Consider the following 23669-nt stretch of genomic DNA (forward strand, 5'->3'; position numbering starts at 1 on the left):
TACTTTCACAATAAAACCAAAAATGGATGACGCATCTTGTACCCGCTATCCAGAAATAAAGCCAAAATATCCTCGACTCGTATGCTGCCATCTTGCATTGAGGACGTCATTTGGCATCGGAGTCACTATAGCGATGCATGTGCTTGACCAATAAAAAGTCAGTCTTAGCTGTCACTTAGCATTTCATCCTGTTATTTATAGCATCCAATAACTAATTAAAACCAAACTTAATGGAAAAATGAATATCAGTGAGGCAGGGTTTATTACCTATACTGCAACCAGCCACTAGGGGTCAATCGAGACACTTTGGCTTCTCCTTTGGGGCCTTGTTATGTCGTCCATCTTTAGATACATGTGATTTATACACAAATTAACAAAACGTACCTTTAAACTTTGTAATGTAACAGGTTATTACATGTGCCTAAACCTTACCAAACCTTTACCAGAGAATTATTCCTTCCTAAAAAAGTTTGTTAATTTATTAGTCATTTATATCGAAAGGATGATTTTGTATATATTATCTGCAACATATCTCTATGGCTGCATCCTCAGCAGTGTTGAAAGAAAGAGAGAAGCGCAGCATGACTTCGTGCCATTCTTCCATGAGTAATAAGAAGAGAAAATGAAAAAAAAAACAATCTAAATGAAAAACACGGAGCTGAAAGATGAAGACGACATGCTCAGCCATAAGTCACTGCTTACATTTGACGCCAGAGACCATCTCTGATCAGCATCTCAACCTGTCATCTGCAGCCGCATGTTATCATACGGCAGCATGCGCTCATACTTAGGTTACAGGATGACAGCTTGGCCATCTCCATGACAACTAACCAAACTCCTGACTTGACGATGGCCACTGTCATCCAGGACATCAAACATTTTTCTCGATGCAGAGCTCCATATGTGCACTGTGCACCAAGCACGACCTGAAAATATTATTCAAAACATTTTATCTGAACCTGGCCCAGCAGGTCCAGTCCCGATGGGTCCTGTTAACCTATGCATATTGGGAAAAAATGACACACTTTCACGAACACGAACACGTGGCATTCATCAATAAGAACACAGATGCGAACATGTATCAAATATTACACGTAGAGAAAAAAAAAGTCCACTTGATAGACTAAGATTCAAGAGCTGCTTGTCTCGGGGCATCAAGACAGTGAAACGACCGTGCATTCGGAGGATTACCAGTCAGACACATGATGCCTGTGGCAGGGAATCCCCCACAGGTTTGTGACAGTGACCATTCCCACTCTGAGCTACATGACTGACACTCTGAGGCCTTGTACAACACACCTGCCCTGAACGCCCCTCCACTGCCTGACAAACAGGCTGCATGTCTCACCCCAACCAGTGAGAGCAGAGTCTTAATCCCACAAGGCTGCAGGACCAGATAAAACACCTGGTAAGGTTCCTAGGGATTGTACAGAGCAACTGACAGACGTTCATAACAGACACCTTAAACCTGCACCATCGTGCCTGTGCCAAAGACGTCTCCTGCATCACAACAGTAGGACAGATAATATTGAAACACTTTGAGCAGCTGGTTAAGCAGCAAATCAAATCACCACCAATGTGCATAATAGGCCGACAGTTCCACGTATGATGAAGTGTCCACTCCGAGGAACTAACACACCTGAAAAACAAGGTTTTGTATCGTAAAGCTGCTCAGAGATTTCAGCTCTGCATTCGGCACTATCAAATCAAAACAGCTGACAAAGATGATGAGCTCACTGGGCTACAATACAATGTCTGCAGGTGGATACCAACCTTTCTCAGGCACCATCGCACAGCAGGGGTGGGTCTCAAAACAAAACAACAACAATGATGGCACACACTGCAGAGGGGATGTGGAACAGCCGGCTACGTGATGCAGCAACAACAACCTCACGAATGCAGAGGAGACCCCGGAGATTGTTGTTGATTTCCGAAATATGTCACGTGTCAAGCTCAGCAACACCTCCACTTCCTGAGGAGACTGAGACAATCAAACACTCCCCCAAGGACAACGGCAGCATTGTACAAAGTAATGTCCCGACACACTGCATCGCTGTCTGGTACGAGATCTGCACAGCCGCTGACCGTTAGTCCCTGAAGAGAAAAATGTGAAATCATAGGTGTGTCTTTTTCTCTCTCTCTCTCTCTCTCTCTCTCTCTCTCTCTCTCTCTCTCTCTCTCTCTCTGCAGAACGACTGACTCCTACACTGACAGGGTGTCAGGAAGACCATACACATAACTGACCCCTGCTGCCTCCGCTTTGCACTTCTGCACCCAAGTTGTTATCATTTACAGTCATGAATGCATCAGCACCTTTTTATGGCTTTGGTTTTTTTAATGTGTTTCCATCAAACCTGTTGCAGGGGGTGGGGGGGTGGGGGGGCCTGGGAAGAACTCATTAAATGTAGGTGCGGATGCGGATTAAAGGCCAGACGCAGGAAACATTTTTCACTTGCTTTTTCAGGGAATGATGCAAAGATCTTGATTTAAAAACTAATACATATTTATTAGGAGACTATATTCATGAGTGTGATATAAGTAAATTTCAGAAACTTGCAGATTTTAATGTTTTTTATTGGGGGGGGTCTGGTCTTCTTTTCAGCCATGTCTCTGCTATGTTTCATGAAGAATTAATAATCTTAGTTATTAGACCTTTTTCCTTTTCTTTTATATTTCTGGAATCATGGTGGACATATGTGCTCTACAGTGTGTACGGAGTGCATATTTGGAAAATGAAAATAAATCAGATCATTACAGGTAAACTACTGAAATGGAGTTGATAATGTAAAGCCTATAGCATCATTATCTTTTTCAAGATGCTCTCGGACTCACCATGCTGATTTGCAAGAGGAAACATTGACTCACTGAGAGTGGTGAATGGAAAAATGCATGAAGTGGTGGACAATTCCCCTGCATCTAGTTCCCTCTCCCCCAACAACCCATCCGCCCGGTTTTTGAGGTCATCCAAGATGAATTTGTTGACACCATGGACGGTGGCCTATGTTTGAATCAGGCTCAAGGCCACTTTGCTGCTTGTCATTCTTTCTCCATCTCTCTCCACTGACGGTCAAAACAAGGCAAACACGTCATGTGAAATAATAATCGTGAAAAAAAACACAAAAAAACACAAACCCTGGCGGGGTTTCAACCCCAGAAAAAAGTAGCAAAAACATTTATTTAAATGGAAACAATGAATGAATATATTCCACTGACTCCAGGGAGACAAGCGACGCCATCCATTTTACCTTCATCCGACTGTTATCACAGCGGGAATTTGGCAGTAATTATTCTCTTGCAGCAATACAGGACAGCTACACCTCAGGCTATGACTTGTAGCTGGGAGATCAATGAAAATGAATTTTCTGTCATCGAGCCGCAGCCTCAGTTTCCACAACCAACCACTTAATCTATTAACCTGGAGATTTAAGAGATTAGATGTGAAGCATGGAACATGTTATATTCAATTATTGGGATTATTGACAGTGTCTGCTTTTAAATTTACACTGAAAAATAAACTTTTTAACAGCTTGACATGAAATCTCACTCAGCTCGTTTCCTTGTAGTGATGTCATTCTACCTTTGCTTAGTTTGTGTTGTGCTTACAGTATTCTTCACATTTTGACATTATTGTTATTCTAGTTTTACCTCTGCTCAGGAGGGAAACTGTATTGGTAAGAGAATGTGAAACCTAAAATAACATTGATTTTTGGTTACCGTGTGTTGAAAGGAGACATCAGGACAAAAGAGGCGACTGCTGTGGCTCGTGTGACTAATAATCGTGCTGAGTCTATCTCAGTGTAGCAGCCGGTAGTGAAGAGGCAGGTAATGTTTTAACATTATTATTCATCAACTTTCAAAAGAATTGTTTAGTCATGATGAGCTGTCATTGTTCCCTCCACGCAGGAGGTCAGGTTTCAGCGTTTGTTTTGTATTCAGTGGTATTATGCAAAAACTACTCCATCAAACTTCCATCCAATTGTGTGGAGGGGTGGGGAATGACCCAGGGAAGAGGTTCTGGATAAGGAGGCGTATTCAGAAATATTTTTGTCCACTTTCTTTAACATTATTGAGAAAGGATTTGTCAGAGAAAAAAATGTTCCAATAAAAAAAAATCTGTCATGTTTAGGGGACTGATATTAATGTATTTGTGCAATTTGGTGCAGATTCAAATAAAAATCGATATGTAGTGAATTTAAAAAGTGTTTTCATAAGGGGACTGTTGCGCCCTCTAGTCGACCATTGTAGTTATCACTGTTGTCCTTTTTTTATTTAAACTTTTTATTTTACGCAGTATTCACATAATTCCACAGTTACGGTGGAACAGTTACCCGTGGTCCCCCTTTGACTTACTGTTTGTAGAAATTTGGTTAAATGTTTTTCAGCCACTTTGGTGCAACAGAAACAAAATATAAAAACACAACACTGACAAATGTCGACTTTCAAAATGACATGACAAATATGAAGTCATTTACGTACGAAAAGAGATACATCCATTTCAAATGATGTAACCGTCATTGCCCACATACTTCCATAAATGTTTTATGTTGACATGGTTTTTAATCAATACATCAACTAGTGAGTAGAACAAAGTCAAACGTTTCAACAGTATAAAATGGCGACAGTGGAGGATAGTGTGATTGTGTACCCTTTAAGAAAGACGCAAAACTAGCCATGTGGTAAATGATGGTGGTCTGTGTACGGTGAATACTTTGAATACTTTACTTTCCCCTCTTGGTGCCAACTATTAAGATGAGTTCCTGGCTCTTTATCGCCAGTGTGAAGTGGGTTTTTGGAGCTTTTTCTAGCAGCACACTTTAACAAGAACATGAGAGCATTAACTTGTGGGCTGGTAATCCAAAACTAAAAGATGCTAAAATGCTCAGTGGCACCAAAGAAACGCTGCGGAATTCTGCTGCAAATGTCTGTTGATCACAACACATTTCACACAGTCACCAACCCTGAGATTGTTAACCCGTGGGTTGATTTTGTGGTTTATATTACAAAACAATTTTGAAATACATCGAGGATTGTGAATATGTGGCCTTCAGGGCCCCTGAGGCAGTGGCTCTCTTTTCTCTGTTTGTGACTCGTCCCTGAGGGAAACTTTTTTTTACAGAAATCATTTTTCTTTGCATTTGTCATAAAAAAATATATTTTGCCTTATGTTTCAGAAACCATGATACTGGAGGGGAGCGCGGTGGTTAACACTTATTATAAATCACACTGTCGTCTCACAGGAAGACGGTTCTAGGTTTGAATCCTGGTTTGATTTGGATCTTTCTGTATGAGGTTTGTATGTCCTCCCCGTTTCTGCGTAGGTTTTCTTCAGGTTCTCCAGCTTCCTCCCATGTGACATGCACATTGGGGTTAGACTCTAAATGTGAACGTGAGCTTGAATGGTTGTTGCAGTCTGCCTCTCACCCGATGTCAGCTGGGATTGGCTCCAGCTCCCCTTGCGACCCTCAAAGGATGAGTGGCAGAGATAATGGAGGGATGGATGAGAATGGACTCAACCTGGATTTATCCATAAAGGAAGCTTACAGTCTGTATTCTGATATAGTTTATTGAGACGTCAACTGTTCTCCATAGTTCTCCATAAAGCATCGCTGGTTAAAATTACAGTCCATGATCCATTCACATAACAGTGTTCTCCACAGATCATAAACGTTGGGCGTCATGTCGCTCTGCGGTAGCTGCACAGCATCTGCAGCCCCCCCCTACATGCACAAAGGTGCGACAGCCCTCTAATGCTGCTCTCCGCTTTGATGTTCAAGTTGTATCTTCCTTTATTTCTGAAAACATGTGATCCGTCCCCTCTGTGTTAGCTTCCAAAAGCAAACTGGAAACCTTTGTTATATTCTCTGGCTGTTGTTACTGTGACTGTTGTTCATGTCTGTGTGGAGTCTGCATGTGGATTCTTCTGTGTTGTTGGTGTTTGCAAATTCATTTTCACATAAAGAGCATTGGGTCTACAAAAGTTCCAAGGGGGGGTTTCATTGTTTGTGATTAGAATTCGATTCTATTTTTGGGAAAATCAAAAAGCATGAAAGCGCGATATGAATACAATTTTTGTGATTTTATTTTTATCATAGGCTACTGTAGGTAAAAAACTGTTTCTTTCCTGTCCTGGTCCAGGAGCAAAGAGTGCAAAAGGCTTAAAATTCTTCGACACCACAGATACAAGTGTTTCTTATCACCCAGTGTTGCGTGAAATATCTTGTAGCACATAACTGACTGAGAGAGGAAAAACTGAAGGGAGATTCATCTTGTGCTCTGCTCCAGACAAATAAACACTGAATGATTGTCTCAGGAGAAGTTGTTCAGAGATCAGGTGAAATGAATGGGCCATTGTTTCTGTCTCCAGAGCCAATTCTCATCCACCACATCCAGAAAAAAACAAAAACAAGTCTGATTGGATTTTTTCGGATTTGCTGACAAATGCCTCTGCAGCAGCAGGGCTGGTGGTGTGAGGCTCTCTGCTTCTCCGTTTTTGGGATTTTTTTTTGGAATGCGTTTCACCTGTCAAAGAAGAGGGGATGGGGGGGGGGGGGGGCATGGCTCATTGACGGATTAAACCAAATGGCTTCTTGCGCGTCAGAGCGCAGGAATGAAGTGGACTGAAGCAACAGCTGCAGTGTCTGCTGCAGCAGGAACACGCGCACTGACATCTCCATTAACGCTCCGCTGTCAGCTCCGCTCCTAATTGCAGGTACGCTATTTTTATCTGTAGGATGAACTCGTTTCATTAAGATTTCTTTTGCGTGTCTCCTTTTTAAAAAATAATGTTTAATTAGAGGAAGCAGAGAAGCACTTTGTGTATTATTATTATGACTGTAAGTTTGTTCTTCACCTGTTCTGTTTAGTTATGCAGCAATAATGAGAAATAAAAAGCTGTACAATGCGGTGCCTATATTGGCATTAGTGATTAAAGCTGCGTGCTTCAGGAATTCCTCTTGTTTTAAGGATGCGCCTCTTACGCACAGCATCTGCTCCTTGTGGCACAAAACAATCACTGATCCAGTGGAGAATAAAAAGCGACACATCATTTCTTTCTTTTCTCAGTTTCCACAGTTGTTCCAGTTGGTGTAAAAAAAAAAAAAAAAACACAGTCTACAGGAATACCCCCGGTTATTGACTTGCTTGTGTTTGCGCATCATCCAGGCGCCGGTGTCTCATTATGTTCCACCAGTTGACGGACCCAGCGGTGAATGGCAGCTGCCAGGGAGCCACCTCCGTGTGCAACGAGAGCGCAGACGGAGACGCGCTCCAGCTGCCCACCTTCTCCACCGCGGCCAAAGCCAGAGTCATCATCACCTTCACCCTGTGCGCCGTGTCCGCCGTGTGCAACCTGGTGGTGCTGTGGGCGGCCGGCACCGGCGGCAAGCGCAAGTCCCACGTCCGGATCCTCATCATGAACCTGACGGTGGCCGACCTGCTGGTGACCTTCATCGTGATGCCCGTGGACGCCGTGTGGAACATCACGGTGCAGTGGCAGGCGGGGGACGTCGCCTGCAGGCTGCTGATGTTCATGAAGCTGGTGGCCATGTACTCGTGCGCCTTCGTCACCGTGGTGATCAGCCTGGACAGACAGTCCGCCATCCTCAACCCTCTGGGCATCAGCGAGGCCAAGAGGAAGAGCAAAATCATGTTGACCGTGGCCTGGACCATGAGTGTGATCCTGTCACTCCCCCAGGTAAAAAGTCAGACACGTTCAAATCTTTTTTTTACATGAAAGCTTCTAAAACATCAAGTCACCCATTTCAGCAAAGTGCACAGCAACAGGCAACGATCGATAAAACAAGACTAAGATCTATTTACAAGCTACACCATTATCTGTATTAGTATGATATTGACTTTCAGGTGCAGTGAACTCATTGAAGTATGGAAATGAACCATTGGTTCTCAGTAGAGCGCACACATCCAACAAAGCCCTGCAGGCCCCTTTAATTTAACCACACACATCTGTTCCCTCACTGTTTCTGTTTTATTCATTAAGATCCATGAATTACTCCCTGAGAAATTTATGAAATTTGCAACGTTAAAGAAAGTGAAACCAGAAGTTGTGTGTCGGTGTGACCTCGATACTACGGCTCCATGGCTACGGCGCAGAATCTGGCTCCAAATGTGTGAGATGGCAGCGTTCGTATCTGGGATATTTTGGCTTCATTTCGGGATAGTAAGTGGAAGTGGAAATGTCTCATCCATCTTTATACACAGTCAGGATCTGCCTCTGCTTTCTGAACAGTTGGAATTCTGCTACCTAATCATCTCAGAGACTCTACACTCTCATCTACTTTGGCTTTTAGTTTATTCTGTCTGTGTTTCCAATATGTTTCCTTCTGGAAAGCAGTGTTGTTTCGACACTGTTTGCAGGTTGCCTCATCACAACTACCTGGGGTGTCTGGGCTCAGCTCTTGGGTTTGGATTTCTTTTGAATGGAAGGTGTCTCTGGGGCTGGATTTAAGATTGTTCATGTTCTGCCACCCTCCAATTATAAAATCACACAGATTCCTTCTCTGTACCAATACGAAGCTTCTGTCTACATAAGAGCTGCTGATTGTTCACCTTTCACATCACTGTTCACTGGCAGGAGGATGACAGTGGAAAGTAGAGAGCAGCTGTGGTTGTGCCTTCCTCTTTTCAAAAGGAAATCCCTCGTGCTGAGTTTTGTTGAAAAGGGGGATGACGGTGAATTACTTTTCTGTTTAGTCTGCAGAATGAAAAGACATTCAACAAAAAACATTCAGGTAATTAAGGCCAAAAAATCTCATGTAACATGAAAAATATGCTGTGGGAGTCTGCAGCGCTGCTTGCTCCTTAATAAGTATAACTGTGCTTCTACAACAAAGCATCTTAAAAGATGTGTTTTGCCATCACCTGTTGCATTCAAAGAGTCAGATTTTAATTTATTAATTTGAAGTCATTATTAAACTAGAATGACACATACCTCTGCGAAGGCCAAACAACCCCTCTATGATATTACATATATATCCAAAAGATCCAGATTTTTATCTGGATTTGCATCACATTGCACACATTCAAGCATCAGTGCATTAAAAATGCCTGATTTTTTTCCATCAAGATCCATGAATTACTTTAGAGGAAATAAGCGAATATAAGAAAAAATTGAAGAACATTTTCTTTGTTCAACATTTTAACTTCTATCTTGTCCATGTCCAATCTGTACACCAGGTCTTATGGAAATCAGAACATAAGTTTGTGTGTAGTTCTGCTGACAAACCAACCAACTGACCAAAAAAACCACAGAAAATGGGGAAACACAACTTAACATTCATTTAAATGATTTGCTCCACCAGATCCAAATCCCAAGGTTCAAATCCCCATTTGCTAAACAAGAAAACAGTACTTGACCTGGTCGTAACTGCTGAGCACAAACAAGGCAGCTGCTCACAAGTAGCAGATTGAATTTCCGATCAGGTGCAGGATGTCGCCCATGGATCACTGTCCTGACAGTGTTTCAGGAGGTTTGCAAATATTTGTAATAACCAAGTAGCCAATCAGGTTTCAAGATCTATATCAACCTCAGTGCAGGTTAGTGGACCACACCGGGGTCAAGGAAGTAAAGATCGAACTGCAAAACCTCTCATTTATTTATGAACTTGTCGAGAACAGAGTTGGAGCTGAGGACACAGAGATCCTCCAATGTATAGGTTTTTAACAACATCAGAATGAGTTCATATTCTACAATTACAGAGGTAACCTCTCCATTGTCGAATATAATCACTTGAGTTTATTTAAAAAATGCATTCAAACTCTTTTCCTTTGAAGAATTGTACAAAATAAACATGAGATAATTATTGTAAATATGCAATACTTAGAATAACTTGTTTATTGTGAGTGCTCTTAAACAATGTGAGCACTTGATGTATTCGACAGGAACTCAATAAGGACAAGTCACATCAACTTAATCTTTTGTGTCAAAGAAGATGAGAGCTGGTGTTGGCAAACTGACTGAAGATCAGGTTCATTGAACAGGTTTATTTCCCTGAGCAATCCAGTGCAATCTGGTAGCAAATCTGGGACTCTGCTACCTCTCATGCTCAGAAAAGACTGTCAAAGTAGTTTTCCAAGTAGCTGTCACTTATGTGTATGTGTGTTATAATGTGTGACTGGGTCATTGTGGTTACAATAAGAACCATAAGGTCAAGTGAACAATCATGTTTTTTTTATATAAAGATATGAGAAATGAAAGTAAAAAGTAAACTTTCAACCTTTAAAATGTAGTGCAATGAAAGTAGCATGAAAAGCAGAAGCTCTTGTTAAGTCTGAGTACTTATTTACATTCCACCACTGAAAAAAAGCACAACTTCCAAGGTTTTGGTTTTTCTAATTGAACCCAACTCAAGCACATTGAGTAGGGAATCTTTTTTGACCCAAAAGTAGTAATAACTTATTTAAAATGACTATTGGTAAAAAGTAACAGGTTGATAAAAACTGAGCTAGTTCACCAAGTTTTTTCTACTCAAACACAATATTTGTATTAACAGTGCAACTTTCTCTTCTTTTAGCCAAATCAGGGCCAATTCTTTTGTTAATTTGAATTTGAAGTTTTTAAAAAATTATATTTAACTTCACAAAGAAAAAAATAAGACGAAACATGCAATACAAACAAAGCATAAAAGACAATAATCACAAAGGATAAAAAAAGAAAAGGAAAGAAGCCAGACTCTACAGAGATAAGCTACAGCATTACAGCCTATATTATTTAATCAATCAGTAAATAAAACACTAAATTTCAAAGTTTTTTATATCATTTTTAACAAAATGTCTAACTTGTAAGTAACAGAAAAAGTGAGCTTGAGGTAGGGAGAAGGTTTCTTTCAGCTCCATATAGGATGCAAAATGACTATTTATGTACAAGTCTGCAATAGTAGTCAGTCCTTTATCCTTCCAGTAAATAAAGGCCTGATCAGATTGAGATGGAATAAAATGATGGTTAAAACAAATAGGAGCTTGAAGCACCATTTTAATCTTTTTTAAAAAAAAATTCTGTGAATTTTGGATAACAAAATTGTCCTTAACTAGATGCATTGGATAATCCTGAGTAAAAAGCAGAAGAGCTGACAGAGAGCTGTTTCTTGCAGCGTTTGAAAAATAAAGTGTTATTGAATTCTAAATTGAAAACTGAAAGAAATATCTATCTATAATCTAAAGACCCGACCTCAAATATATAAAAAAAAATATTATTACTGTTATTGTTGTTATCATTACGAGTGGGAATACTGAAATGTATTTCTCAAAGTTCTAGTTTTTCCAATTATAATACATTTTTTCAAATGAACAAGACTATTTGATTCCTTTCAAACAGGAATTGAACCTCAGTTTTCCATGCTGCTGCAAACTTTATCGCTCTATAACAATGTCACACTTCCATCTTAGCTGCAGTCACTCCCAGCATCATAGTAATGATCCCATGTGATCCCTGTGTGGCACAGGCAATAATTGTCTTGCCCACAGCTGCAATACGATGATTATACTGTCCAGAATCTATGTGCAAGTCATGGAGTGCACAATTATCATAAAAGGTCCTAGGGCGTAAAATGCAGAGGCTTCTTTGTAAAATAAAGAGATGGAGAGAGATGAGTCATTCACCACTTAATGGAAAGCAAACATGCTGTGTGATGTTATAATACATGGTGGGACCACAGCTATCAGTCCATCGATGTTTAAATGAAACAAAGCATTTCATTTACTAATTGGAATGGAGGAGACATTTTGGCTGAAGAACTGAGAACAAGAGGATGTTGAAACATACTTCTACCATTTGTTTGTGAGTACAGGTGTAATGGAAATTTACTTAATAACTTCTTAGTTTATGCTTACAGCAGACATTTCCTTCTAGGGTACAGCTCGACCCAAACTTTATGGTTCACCCACTGTCCAGGATGTGAGCCCATTGCCTATTCATGTCTTGCAGATGTTGATCCTGAGGTCACCTGAATTATATAGTGACCTCTGCTTTACTCTGTGGTTGGACTGTTTGTCCTTTGTTCCAAGAACTCAGCTGACACATTTAGGATGCAGCCTATAAGTCACACCTTTAAAGACTATATGTTCCAGACACATAATACATTCACACACCCCCCCGCCCTGCGTGTTATTGGGTCAGGAGGTAACCCACACAGAGACACTTAAATAGGAGCACAGACACTTAATCTCACTTGCAACCTTCACCTTGGCTGTGTGATCCTTAGTAAACTTACAAAGACAACTTGTCTCAGAACCTCGTTTGTTGACCAATTTCCATCACATAGGTTATTTAAATTCTTATTCAGAGCATAAGCACTTTCACTGAAACACAAGTGTGAGGTTAAGACTTAGGGGGCTGCACATGTTCTACCACTGATATGAGACGTCTGTCGATGTCTTTGCAGCAGTAAGTCATATCTAATAAATTCAAAGATTTACTGGAAAACATTCCCCCTCCCCAGAGTTGCCAAATAAGACCAATTGAATGCTGTGGGCTTCACATTCATACTTTTTCCACTGCTGTGTTGTATTGAATCACTGTTAAGCAATTACTGTTGCTGCTCAATGAGGTTAGAATCGCCTCAACTGCCACTATTCACGGATCCCACAGAGTTTGGCATGTTTCAGTAATTATTTTCACAGCCACTGTGGAGAGTTATAAGTGTTGATGCAGATATTGTGGCACAACAGTGACAAAGGCATTTGATGTGGCCTGAATTAGACTTTTCTTTTTAAAGGAGACATTATGTTCATATTCAGGCTCAGGATTTGGATTTGGATTATTACTTGAAATCATTTATGTTGAGAAAACACATCTCTTTCCTCAAAGTGTCCATTACTGCAGCTCCTCTTTTCAGCCTCTTTCTGAAACACTTGGTTTGAGCTCCCGTCTCTTTGGCCCCGTACACACCTGATATTAACATGTGGTTTTTTTGTGATCCGATCACAAATGGACAGCTCTGAGTTCGTGCTTTCACACCTGGCATTAAATTGTCGCCCCACAAGCGTCTCACCTCCCCACTCAAACAAACACGTACGCCATTTCTGTTCACGAAGACCAAGGTATGTTGTTTTTACCCAGTCTGAGTACACAAGTGTGTGTGTGTGCATGAGCAAGCGAAAGAGAGGTAGAGACGTCATAGCAACTGGCTTGCTAAATCTAAGTTATTCAAGATATCAATACACACTTTTGGGACAGAAGTGTCGTGTGTGTGCGTAAGAAAGACAGCCAAGGGGCAGGAGAGGAGTGGGGACGTCTCTGAATGGTTGAAAATGTGGTGGTTAAGTTTCAGCAGATTTGACTCTACGTCACCACTGGCCCTGCACGGTCTAAGACGGTTTGAAACACTGGGTGGCAATCTTTTATAAATTTGGTAATTAGCATTAAATTGTGTTAATCTCCTAAAATATTTCAGTTTTTTTGCCTTTATTTGATAGTAATAGAAACAGTGACCTGCTGCTCAAGGCATATATTCTATTTTTTGGTATGCACCGTTGGGCTGGCCCTAGAATATGTTCAATCTGCCACAAGCTAGATTCAGCCCAGAGTCTAAACTGAGATATAGGAGAGGTGACAGGAAAGAGACTGTCATGGAAATTTGAAGGCTTCCCTGTTTATTTTAAAGAGGCGAGAAGGAATAAACTTCCCTGTCCTTGCCGCTCCTGCTGCTGTGCATCCGAAGCCTTTTCTTATGCAGTAGAGACGGTGGCTGTAAATATTAAAACAAGTATCAGTATGTGTAACCTACTGTATTTTCTGCTTTATGAAGTTCAACCCACTAAAGATTAACTGTGCCTTCTTATGACTGACGTACAATGCAAAAGTGGAAGAAACACTGCAGTAGTTTCACAGTGCGACTGGCTGACGGGTGTTCTAATTCTAATGATCTCTGGATATAGAACTTCTCTCTGCATCTCTACACCTCCACAGCAGGGATCCAGAAAGAACCACTGACCTCTTAGAAACCTCTTCCTGCTGGAAGGCTTCTGCAAAGGATTTTTGAAAGGCAAAGAGTTATGTCTCAATCCTTTATGCTCTGTATTGGATTGGAACAAAGCCCTTAACGCTGTCTTGGATAAGTGCTGCGTCTTAGACTGAGCTCAGGACACAAACAGCAATCATAGGAATATGGTTAAATTGGCTATAACGAGCACTTTCATATTAACAATGGAGGACATTATTACAATATGCGTAAAGTGAAAGTTCTGAATAATAAAATGTGACTTTGCTGTGCTCCTCAGTTCAAAATTTAACCTTTTGTTAAGAAATTGTTTGTGAATTTACTGGAGCCCGACTGAAAAGGATTTTTGGGGCAGATGGTGATACCACTATTAGAGAGTCAAAGATTTATGGTGACGATATATCGGCTGATTTGATAATGGCAATATTTGAATTTTTTTCTCAATGATTCACAAGATGTCATTGAGGCTCGATATTTTACAGTTTAATCTAAACTTTGTTGTAAATAAGTATAAAAAAACACACAAATACAACTACCTATACAGAACCTGATGAAAATAAACATTTCAATGTGAAATATAAAGATAAAAGTATTCATATCCACGAGGCTCATATTGGCTGCATTTTATCGGTCAATCGTTAAATCTGTCGAGTTCCAGAATTTGCCTTTTCCATTCAGTGTCACCAGCTCACCATTGTTGCCCTTTTCAGCAAAAAACCTCTGATATCTGTTAAACATAGTGGAGCAGCTGAAGAGAGCAGCACTTTCCAGAGGAGTTGGTGGAGACCAAAACAGAGCTAAAGGAGAGTGAGAAAAGCATATTGTAAGTGAGTGGTGTGTGTGTGTGTTTAGTCCGTAACTGCACTTGGGAATTTTAAAGACAGAGACCATCACTGCTCATGTGAAAGCGTAAAACACTGTCCTCAAACTGGACCACATGCTTTCACTGGTTGCCACCAGCACACGGCGTCACCCGCCCCTTCCATTGTATTCATTCTGTGCCATTACCTGTCTGAACACAGTCCAATTCATGCTCCTGGCCTTTGCAGCGAGGGCTTTGTTAGACTGGACTATGATGAAGAACAGGACAGGGGGGGAAATAATAGGGGGATAACATTTTAATACGCATGTAGAGGTCATGGGTATTTTCCACCAGCTGGATTATAATTGATTTCCTGGAGCACTCGACTGAATGTTGATCACACACCGCATGCCACTTTCCTTGTTTCTACTGCGGAAGGTCACAGGATCAGATCATTTATTCAGGCTGTATTCTTGAGAAAGTGACATATTTTACCTCTACATCAAAAGAGATCTTTCATTAGACCATAGAAGAATACAGTCATGACATAAACAGGATGTTTTATACATAAACTCTCATTCAGACTGGTTTCATCGAGGCAGGGGACCTCTTCTTACCTTTGAATGCCATTTAAGTTTTGTTTTTAACAGCCGCAGTGGCAGCAAGGCTCTTTCATGAATTCTTCTGAGTAAGGTTTTAAATGTTTCAATGCAATTAGCTCAGTACTTACCTTGAACTTACCTTCATCACCTTTACCTTCGGTCTGCAGCCTTGTGATTAGCAGCTTGTTCAACACCTCAATCCTGCCGATGTGCGTTAACTTTATCCAAGCACATATTTCCCCGCGACTCATCAAGTTCTGTCCAGTTATAATGACGTCCGAGATTAGTTTATGACGTCCAACCCTATAGGCACACTGGATCAAATTGTCTTGCAGGTTGTGTGCATTGCAGAGGCGTGAGGATCCTCACCCTTGCTTTAAGAGCGGTGTGGCGATTTTACCTGAGCTTTAAACATTATCACCTGTGACAGAATAGAGAGGCATGAGTGGACTTTCAAAATAAGGGTCCCCAATGACCTCGGCAGTGGAAGCAAGGAAACGCCCTCAGCCTCGGTAACTTAATGTTGAACATACAAAAGTTAACTAAATGTGTGCTCTAGATTGAACCAATGTATTTCCAACAAAAAAATTAAATTCAGTCCTCTAAGTAATGTGTTTGTGTGAGTGCAATGTGGGTGTAAAACAGGCCAAAAGTAAGTCAAATGTGAGGGTTACAACTTGGTCATAATAATACATACAACAACAATTTCCCTTTTGTGATTCAGTGAATTCGCTGCTCTTTCTGTGATTTAAATCCCATCTGGATCTCCTGAGTTTCTCTCTGTGAAGAGCTTCTTGTCCTTCTATTGTTTTTTATCGGCTCGGAGTAAAATGAGACTTTGGTGTGTAAAATGTTTTTCCTCATCTGCGAGATGGAAACATGCCAACACCAGCATATGCAGACGTATTTGAGAACCAAAAATAAAACAACTCGCTGGAACAAGTTCACATAAAAGCCCACCATATGAGCTGTTGTAGCTACTGACATTTTCTTTTGCATATTAGCAAATTTAATTGGCTGATAATAGTTCTCATGAACTTTAATTACTTTGATACAGAATAAATTGTGTAATGTGATGATTAATGGCAGGGCATGGTGATATGGCTATAAATTATTTATAAAAAATGTTCACATCAGTTTATATCGATAATTATCCTGCTAAATGTCGACTAACTGTTTCTTTTAGGTTAAAAGACAGATTTTTTGCTCCTGAGTGAAGGTCGTAGTTTTAAACTCTTCTTTATAAGCAGAGAATCACAGACACTTGAAAAACTGCAAAACATTTTACAGATCTGAGGTCGATCAATTGATGTGTTTTACCTCCTCACTGTGCTCAGACAATGAGGAGGCAATATATCGATAAGACATATACTGTCATGATTATTGATATTATCAATTGCCCCTAATGCACTCCCTTTGTCTCACCCTTAACTCCCCCACATCACTCTTGGGAGGGTTTTGACTTTCTGCTTTCACTTTATCAGCTAAAAACCATATCCTGTAATCCTGTAATTTCCCAGCAGCTGGAAGCGAGTGTTAAAATAACAGTGGAAATGTAGTGGATATCTCATATCTCACCTCCTCCTGTAATCCTCTCTGAATGTCGCTCTCTCTCCATTGCGAGCGTTGCACCTGTATGATGAGAGTCACTGTGACGTGGTGCAGGCAGCTGGAGACCCTCCAGCATCCAACGTCTGACCAAGGCATTCTTTCATGGAGTGGCAGCGGCAAACAAGTGACAATTACAGTCTAGAGCCCACAATTGCAAACTGAATAAGATCATGTGAGTCCAGGATTGTTAATGTTAATTGTTAAATGATGTGGAAAATAAATCATTGAGATCAGTTGTGCAATTAAAGCTTCCTTAACTCTACAGAGTAGATTCCGGATTTTACTTGAAAGTGTAAATCCAGATCATTACCTTTTTGATTTATTCATGGCTATCAGGATGGGAAGAGGATTTCAACAAATAAGATAAAAAACAACCAACCAACCCACCTTCAAATGTGAAGTTAAAGAAAAATATAGTTCGAAAAACATTTTGCAACAAATCTCTGCTAATAATTGAGCTAGAGAAACCATCTAAATCTTATATTAATCAGACAATTATTCCCAATCATGTGTCATATAAGTGGCATCATGAAAAGTCACTACCAAGTCAGATAATGAAGTCATACAAGGTAAAAGAAAAGCGGTTTTCAAGGGATCTCTGCATGTTTGGGTACAGGACCTAAGGCTTATATAGATCAAAACCTGCTTATCATATTGTAGAAATGACATCATTATGACATCACTATGAAATCAGAAAATTCCAATTGTGTAGTAATGCATCAAGGTTTGCAAACAATAACAGGAAACTATTTACAGCTTGTTTTAATTTATTATTTGTCGTCAAATGGTATAAATTATGTCATGATGTCTTTATTATAAAATGACATCGTTATAATAAGTTAAGATTGATTGGGGACTATAAAGTGTGCGCACAGGGTAAGATGTTTAATGCTTTTCTACACATTTCCTCAGGTTCAGCACTACACATTCCAGTTTGTTTGTACAAAACCATGGCATAAACCCTGAATCTGCCCTGACTGACAGTGAGTGACAGGTTGAAGATGAAGGCTTTCAAAGGAATCACACCCTCAGACTTTTTTTGTAAAATATCTGAGGGTGTGAAAATCCCATGTTTTATTGCCAGATGCAGCTTTCATTTTATTAAATTCTGACACTTCCCTCTGGACTGGATGACCTGCTGAGTGATGTCAGCCTTTGACTCTCCAAATACAACCCCGAAAGTTTATTTTGTGCATAGCATATTGTGTTCATTCAAAGATCAACAATACAGTACATCTTTCCAGTTGATTGAATGGTGCAGCGATGTACACCTGGGATCTTGGGTTTAGACACCTGATTCAGTGCAAACATAGTAGCCTCAGTGATATGAATAGAATATGATACCATCATACAGAGTGAGATAAGATGATTTATCCAGCCTTAAGCTACAAAAGAAGAAATAGTATAGGAATGGAACAACCGTGATGTTTGTATTGCTGTAGTTTGTAGGTTTTCTGACGTGTCCAAGCTCCACTGGCTCTCAAGTACGTCAGCAGCATCAATGGGTTGGGTGAAGCTTTGAATACACCAATTTTGAAATTTAGCAGCGAATTGTCCTCTTGCTTGCAGCCGTGTAATTTATTGAAGCAAAATTTTTGCCTGCAACAATTTCCCTGCAGCGGCAAATCATGAATAAAAGATGTAGATACACACGGTGTCATGATCTGCCCCTCTGAGTGACTTGATGCCTGGATCTGTACAGTTATTCCATTCCTGCTTTCTTTTGTTTACATACAATTTTCAAAATGTTAATATAGAATACACACTGACAGCCCCTGGACATTTCTGGGTTTAAATACAAAAAATTACTGTCAAGCTTCCCAGATATGTATAAAAAATATAAGGTTTCAAACTCGGATTACACTGACACTATCATATTTGTTGTAGAGTAGCCTATAGTTATAAATAATAGCAAAACAAATGGAAAACAGTGTTTCCTGTGTGACATAACTATTTATAAAAATGGCCGCGGTCCCGAAAGTGGTTGCCTGAAACCTGTGTTCTCTCAAATGACCAGCAGAGGGCGACTCAACTGGTTGTTCCTACAAACGTCTATGAGAAAAAGACTCTCGTTCTCTCTTGATTCATAAAGTCAGTAAACATTTTCCACTAGTTTACAGTCTCAATCTGTAGTTTCAAGTCTCCTCCAACACGACTTGATAGTCATTCAGTAAATCCTGATCCCATGTAGAGTAAAATAGATGATAAAGCTTTGTGGAATGCGTCGGACTGCTGATACAGTGTGATTGACAGGCAGGAGCATCCAATGAGTGGAGGTCGCTGATTGAGGTGGGCGTGCTGTGTCCTTTAGCTCTCAGTCAGGCTCACCTCCCGCTCCTCCCGCTCCTGCCGCTCCGCTACTTCTGGTTTCAAATGCCAAAATGCCAAACTCGAGGCTTCAAGATGGTGGCTCACAAACCAGTGGGTGACGTCATGGCGAGTTGCCATTTGGAAACGATATGAGGGTCGATGGTTCATCGTAAAAATGTGACACAAAATGTAGGAAATCTAACTTTGTACATTCCCAATGAGTTGACTGTCTTAAATTCACACAGGACACAGACACGTGTGATGTGAACGTTGAGAAGGACACTGTTAACGATTCACTGATCTAGTGGTCAGGGTCAGAGGCTGAGAGCACACAAGTGCCAATATCAAACCTTATACTCCAGCCTTGAGAGTGTACTGAATGCTCGACTGACGTTGGCTCTGATACACACCGGCCTCATGGGAGACTGTTCAAAGCCCTTAGTCTATCACATGTCACAGGCTACATTAAAGGATTGGAACAGTGGAGGTAAAGCAGACAGGGCCCTGAGCTGAGAACCTCTTTAAATTCTATAACAGGAGACTGTAACACCACCATGGTCAGAAAGACCCTGACGAGGCCCCATGACACGAACCGTCTGCCAAAAGCTTCGTGGTTTTACCGGTTTGGTTGAAGACTAGAATGTATAAATGTGTATGAATGATGGGCCTGACATGGTGGTGGGGATTCACACTGCATGCACTTTGTTCAATGGTTCAATGTAGGGCCTCTCACACCTCTTTTGCCTGGGGCCCCCAAAGTCCCTTGAAAAACTCCCGTCCAGAGGTATAGAAGAACAATCATAACCCACCCATTATACCCTGGCTGAGATTGTAACAGACATAGTTCATGCATAACTCAGTGTGTTCACCTAGAAGACTCTTCACACAGAGAATTTTCCTGAAGAAAAGCTAACATGAAAACAAGTTACTGCAGGAACAAGCCTGAAGGGTTTTACACTCCTGCAGGGAGGGCGGACGGCTGCGGCCTCTGCATTCGCTGGATTTCAATTATATTTTTGAAGCATGCTCATTGTAGATGCTTAACGTTTTGTATTTTTTATTTTGGTACAATGTCTCAGTCTGTGGCCTTTTTTTCTGAAGTTACAGATGCAATTTATTTGCCAATTTGTGTGTTTTCCTCAGCAGAGAATCAGGGGAACACAGGTAATGAAGACGAGTCGATTCCCGACCCGACTATACGTTGAGTTTCTGTCTTAACTCATTTTCATTAAGAAACAATAAAAGGCATCCGTTTTTTGGAAAGAAAACCAGGATTGGGTTTTTTCCCTTCGAGGACGGCTTCATTTGGCTGCAAGAAACACAATTAGTGGATTTTAATTTAGCAAATGATTGGACGTGCACACAACCCTCAGTGAACGCAGAGCCCAGAAGTCTCATGGGATACCGTTCCTCCATGATGAATATAGTTGTTTTTATCTTCAACATACAGAAAAAGGGTTTCTGTGCCAAATGAAAAATGAAACATGACAATCTTTTTACAGGAACGTATTTGAACCTATGCCGGCCTATTAGAGCTCCCATATCTCATTTCAAAATGATAAGAACACCCTCAGCTGTGAGAGTGTGATAACGGCTGAATGTCTATATATTTAAATGCTCTGCACATTTCAGCCTGTGCAACAGTTTGATTCAAAATCATTCAAATATGTCTAAGGCCAGGCCAGTGAAAACCAGTGGATTCTGGTGGTCAAAAATCAAAGTCATTGTGACCTTTCAAAGCACAGTTTTTCCCTTGTGAACGTGATAGCTCACAAACGCATGAAGGGAATTCTTTCAAATTTGGTAGATATTTTCATTTTGACTCATGGATGAACTGATTAGATTTTGGTGGTCCAAAGGTCAAGGTCGCAGTGACCCCATCTCCTTGTTAAAATGATAGATCAGGAACACCTATTGGGAATTTCCTTACATTTGGCACAAACATTTACTTTGACTCAAGGATGACCTGATCTGAATTTGGAGGTCAAAGGTCAAGGCCAGTGTGACCTCACACAATGCCTGAGAGAATCGTTTTTTAAATTTGGCACAAATGTTTACTTAAACTCACAGATTAACTGATTAGAGTTGGGTACTCAAAGGTCAAAAATCTATGTGGCCTCAAACTGGCCTCAAAAGTTTGTTGGCTTCTTAAACATGATTATTCATGTCTGCCCTCTGGGAATTTCTTCATATTTTGTTACTTGGACTCAAAGATCAATTGATTACATTTCTGTGGAAAATTGTCAAATGTCATATCACTCTTTTATATTTAAAATTGTATTCACTAGTTGGCAGAGGCATTCAACCATAGGGCGGTAGTCTAGTTGTTGATATGATTTGTTAATCACTTACAGATCCAGTGTGAGCTAGTCGTCACAATTAGCTGTATTTGCTCTGCATAAAATCTATGTGCGTATTCTAATAATTTTTGAGAATGTATATATATGTATATATATATATATATATATATATGTAATGTCTCTATGAATAAACAATAGTTGTTGTTCTTGTCTCTACAATCACGCAGTATTGTTAATATTACAGTACAGCTGTTTCAACAGCCCTGCAGCCATTCTTCTTACTGTCCCATCGGATCAGGTGATGAATCATTAATCACATTCTGATTGAGGGAAACGTTTGAATCTGCACCTGTAGATCCTCATTCCCAGCTCGTCTGAGAGCCTCCCTTTGTTCCTGTCTCCTCCAAGATGCATGTAAGTGATTGGCACTGCATGAGTGGCATGGTGCTACAGTGGTTACAATGACCCCTCACAGGAACAAGTGGTTTGTGTGGAGTTTGCATGTTTTCCCCATGTCCATGTGGGTCTTCGCTATGTACTGCTGCTTCCTCCCACATTCCAAAAACATGCTTTTAATTAGGTTATTTGGAGGCTCTGAATTGTGCGTAGGTGTGAATTTGAGTGTGGATGGTAGTTTGTCCCTGTGACACTCAAATGATAGGATGGACAGCACTTACATCATGATGGCAGATGTTATCCATTAAAAAGTCACAGGCCTGATCCCAGAGGAGCAATGAGGCACCCATTCTGTCTGTCTAACTGAGTTCATTGCTAAGCAGCACCGTTCTCCTCTTTTCCCGCAGATGTTTATATTTCACAATGTGACCATCACAGTCCCAGAGAACTTCACCCAGTGCACCACCCGCGGCAGCTTTGTGCAGCACTGGCAGGAGACACTCTACAACATGTTCACCTTCGTGTGCCTCTTCCTCCTGCCTCTGGTCATCATGATCTTCTGTTACACTCGAATCCTCGTGGAGATATCCAGCCGCATGGCTCGTGGGAACTGTGAGTCTCGTGTTTTCTACCAAAATCGAATAATGTATGCTGTCACACGAGAAGTTGTGCGTGACAAAGATGTTTGTTTCCTTCTAGTGGTGTCCAGAGACTTCCATCTCCGCCGCTCTCACAACAACATCCCCAAAGCTCGGATGAGGACTCTCAAGATGAGCATTGTCATCGTGACGTCATTCATCATCTGCTGGACACCGTACTACCTGCTGGGCCTGTGGTACTGGCTGTTCCCTGAGAAGATGGAGGAGACGGTTTCCCACTCGCTGACTCACATGCTGTTCATCTTCGGCCTCTTCAACGCCTGTCTTGACCCCATCACTTATGGCCTGTTCACCATTCATCTCCGCCAGGGTGTGAAGCGGTGCTGCCGAAGTACGATCACACAGGCCGAGTTAGAAAACAACACTTGCCTCGTACACATGACGCGGCTGTCATCTCACAAGCAGGTCGCCTCAGGGGGCAACAATACAGATGTCGAGGAGGCGAACAACAAGAGCAGAACGGAAAGAGGCTCAAGGCCAATCATCCCAGTGAGCAAGATCGCTTAGAGTATTTTAATGAAAATAATCTACGCTTTTAATCAGCGCTGAGTGTAGTTTTGACAAGCGATGACAGCTTGTTGAGTGATTTTGAAATACTGAGGGTAAAAAAGAAAATGCTTGTGTGTATATTGTCAGACGAACTTGCTCAGTTCTGTCCCACTGATGTGAGTCAGTGCCGTGCCGCAGTTCATCCCGCTCCATGTCTGTACTGTCTTGAATGCCACTGATCTGAAATAAGCCGTTTCTCTTCTTCAACATGAATACAATCAACCGTGATTGACTGAGGGCGACGCTGCACTTCACGCAGACCGTCGCGCTTTTCAGGAAGCGTCACGGCCTGTTTGGGTTCGGTTCAAATTCAGGTTGAGCTGATCACAAATCTGTTTAAAGTCGCTGCAAAATGACTAAAAATATCTCGCACCCAAATATTCCCGCACCACTCTGGATAATAGAGGTTTGAAAACGAACTCTGCAGAGTTGGAAATTATGCACACCCACAATCACACAAACACACAGGCACAGACTTACATGCACAA

General features: G+C 41.0%; 1 protein-coding gene across 2 annotated transcripts; it reads left to right on the forward strand.

Annotated features, from left to right (window-relative positions):
* The first annotated feature begins 6572 nt into the window (after window positions 1-6572).
* Window positions 6573-23410, forward strand: gnrhr4 (gonadotropin releasing hormone receptor 4). Of its 2 annotated transcripts, none has more exons than XM_034588908.1 (4): window positions 6573-6709; window positions 7063-7693; window positions 22381-22585; window positions 22673-23410. In XM_034588908.1, exons 2-4 carry the CDS (start codon window positions 7178-7180, stop codon window positions 23137-23139), a joined length of 1188 nt encoding a protein of 395 aa, XP_034444799.1. In that variant the 5' UTR covers window positions 6573-6709; window positions 7063-7177; the 3' UTR covers window positions 23140-23410. The 2 variants fall into 2 exon arrangements, with proteins under 2 accessions (XP_034444799.1, XP_034444800.1); XM_034588909.1 differs by having other exon boundaries at window positions 7162-7693.
* Window positions 23411-23669: the final 259 nt, after the last annotated feature.

The sequence above is a fragment of the Hippoglossus hippoglossus genome, chromosome 6, assembly GCF_009819705.1.
Source record: "Hippoglossus hippoglossus isolate fHipHip1 chromosome 6, fHipHip1.pri, whole genome shotgun sequence".
Lineage (NCBI taxonomy): Eukaryota > Metazoa > Chordata > Actinopteri > Pleuronectiformes > Pleuronectidae > Hippoglossus > Hippoglossus hippoglossus.

What these genes read in the sequence shown, in the direction of transcription:
- gnrhr4 (XM_034588908.1), top strand. Translation starts at nt 7,178, where the DNA reads ATGTTCCACCAGTTGACGGACCCAGCGGTGAATGGCAGCTGCCAGGGA. An exon ending in TGATCCTGTCACTCCCCCAG is followed by an intron (nt 7,694 to 22,380) that starts GTAAAAAGTCAG and finishes CTTTTCCCGCAG; the next exon opens with ATGTTTATATTTCACAATGT. An exon ending in CCGCATGGCTCGTGGGAACT is followed by an intron (nt 22,586 to 22,672) that starts GTGAGTCTCGTG and finishes GTTTCCTTCTAG; the next exon opens with TGGTGTCCAGAGACTTCCAT.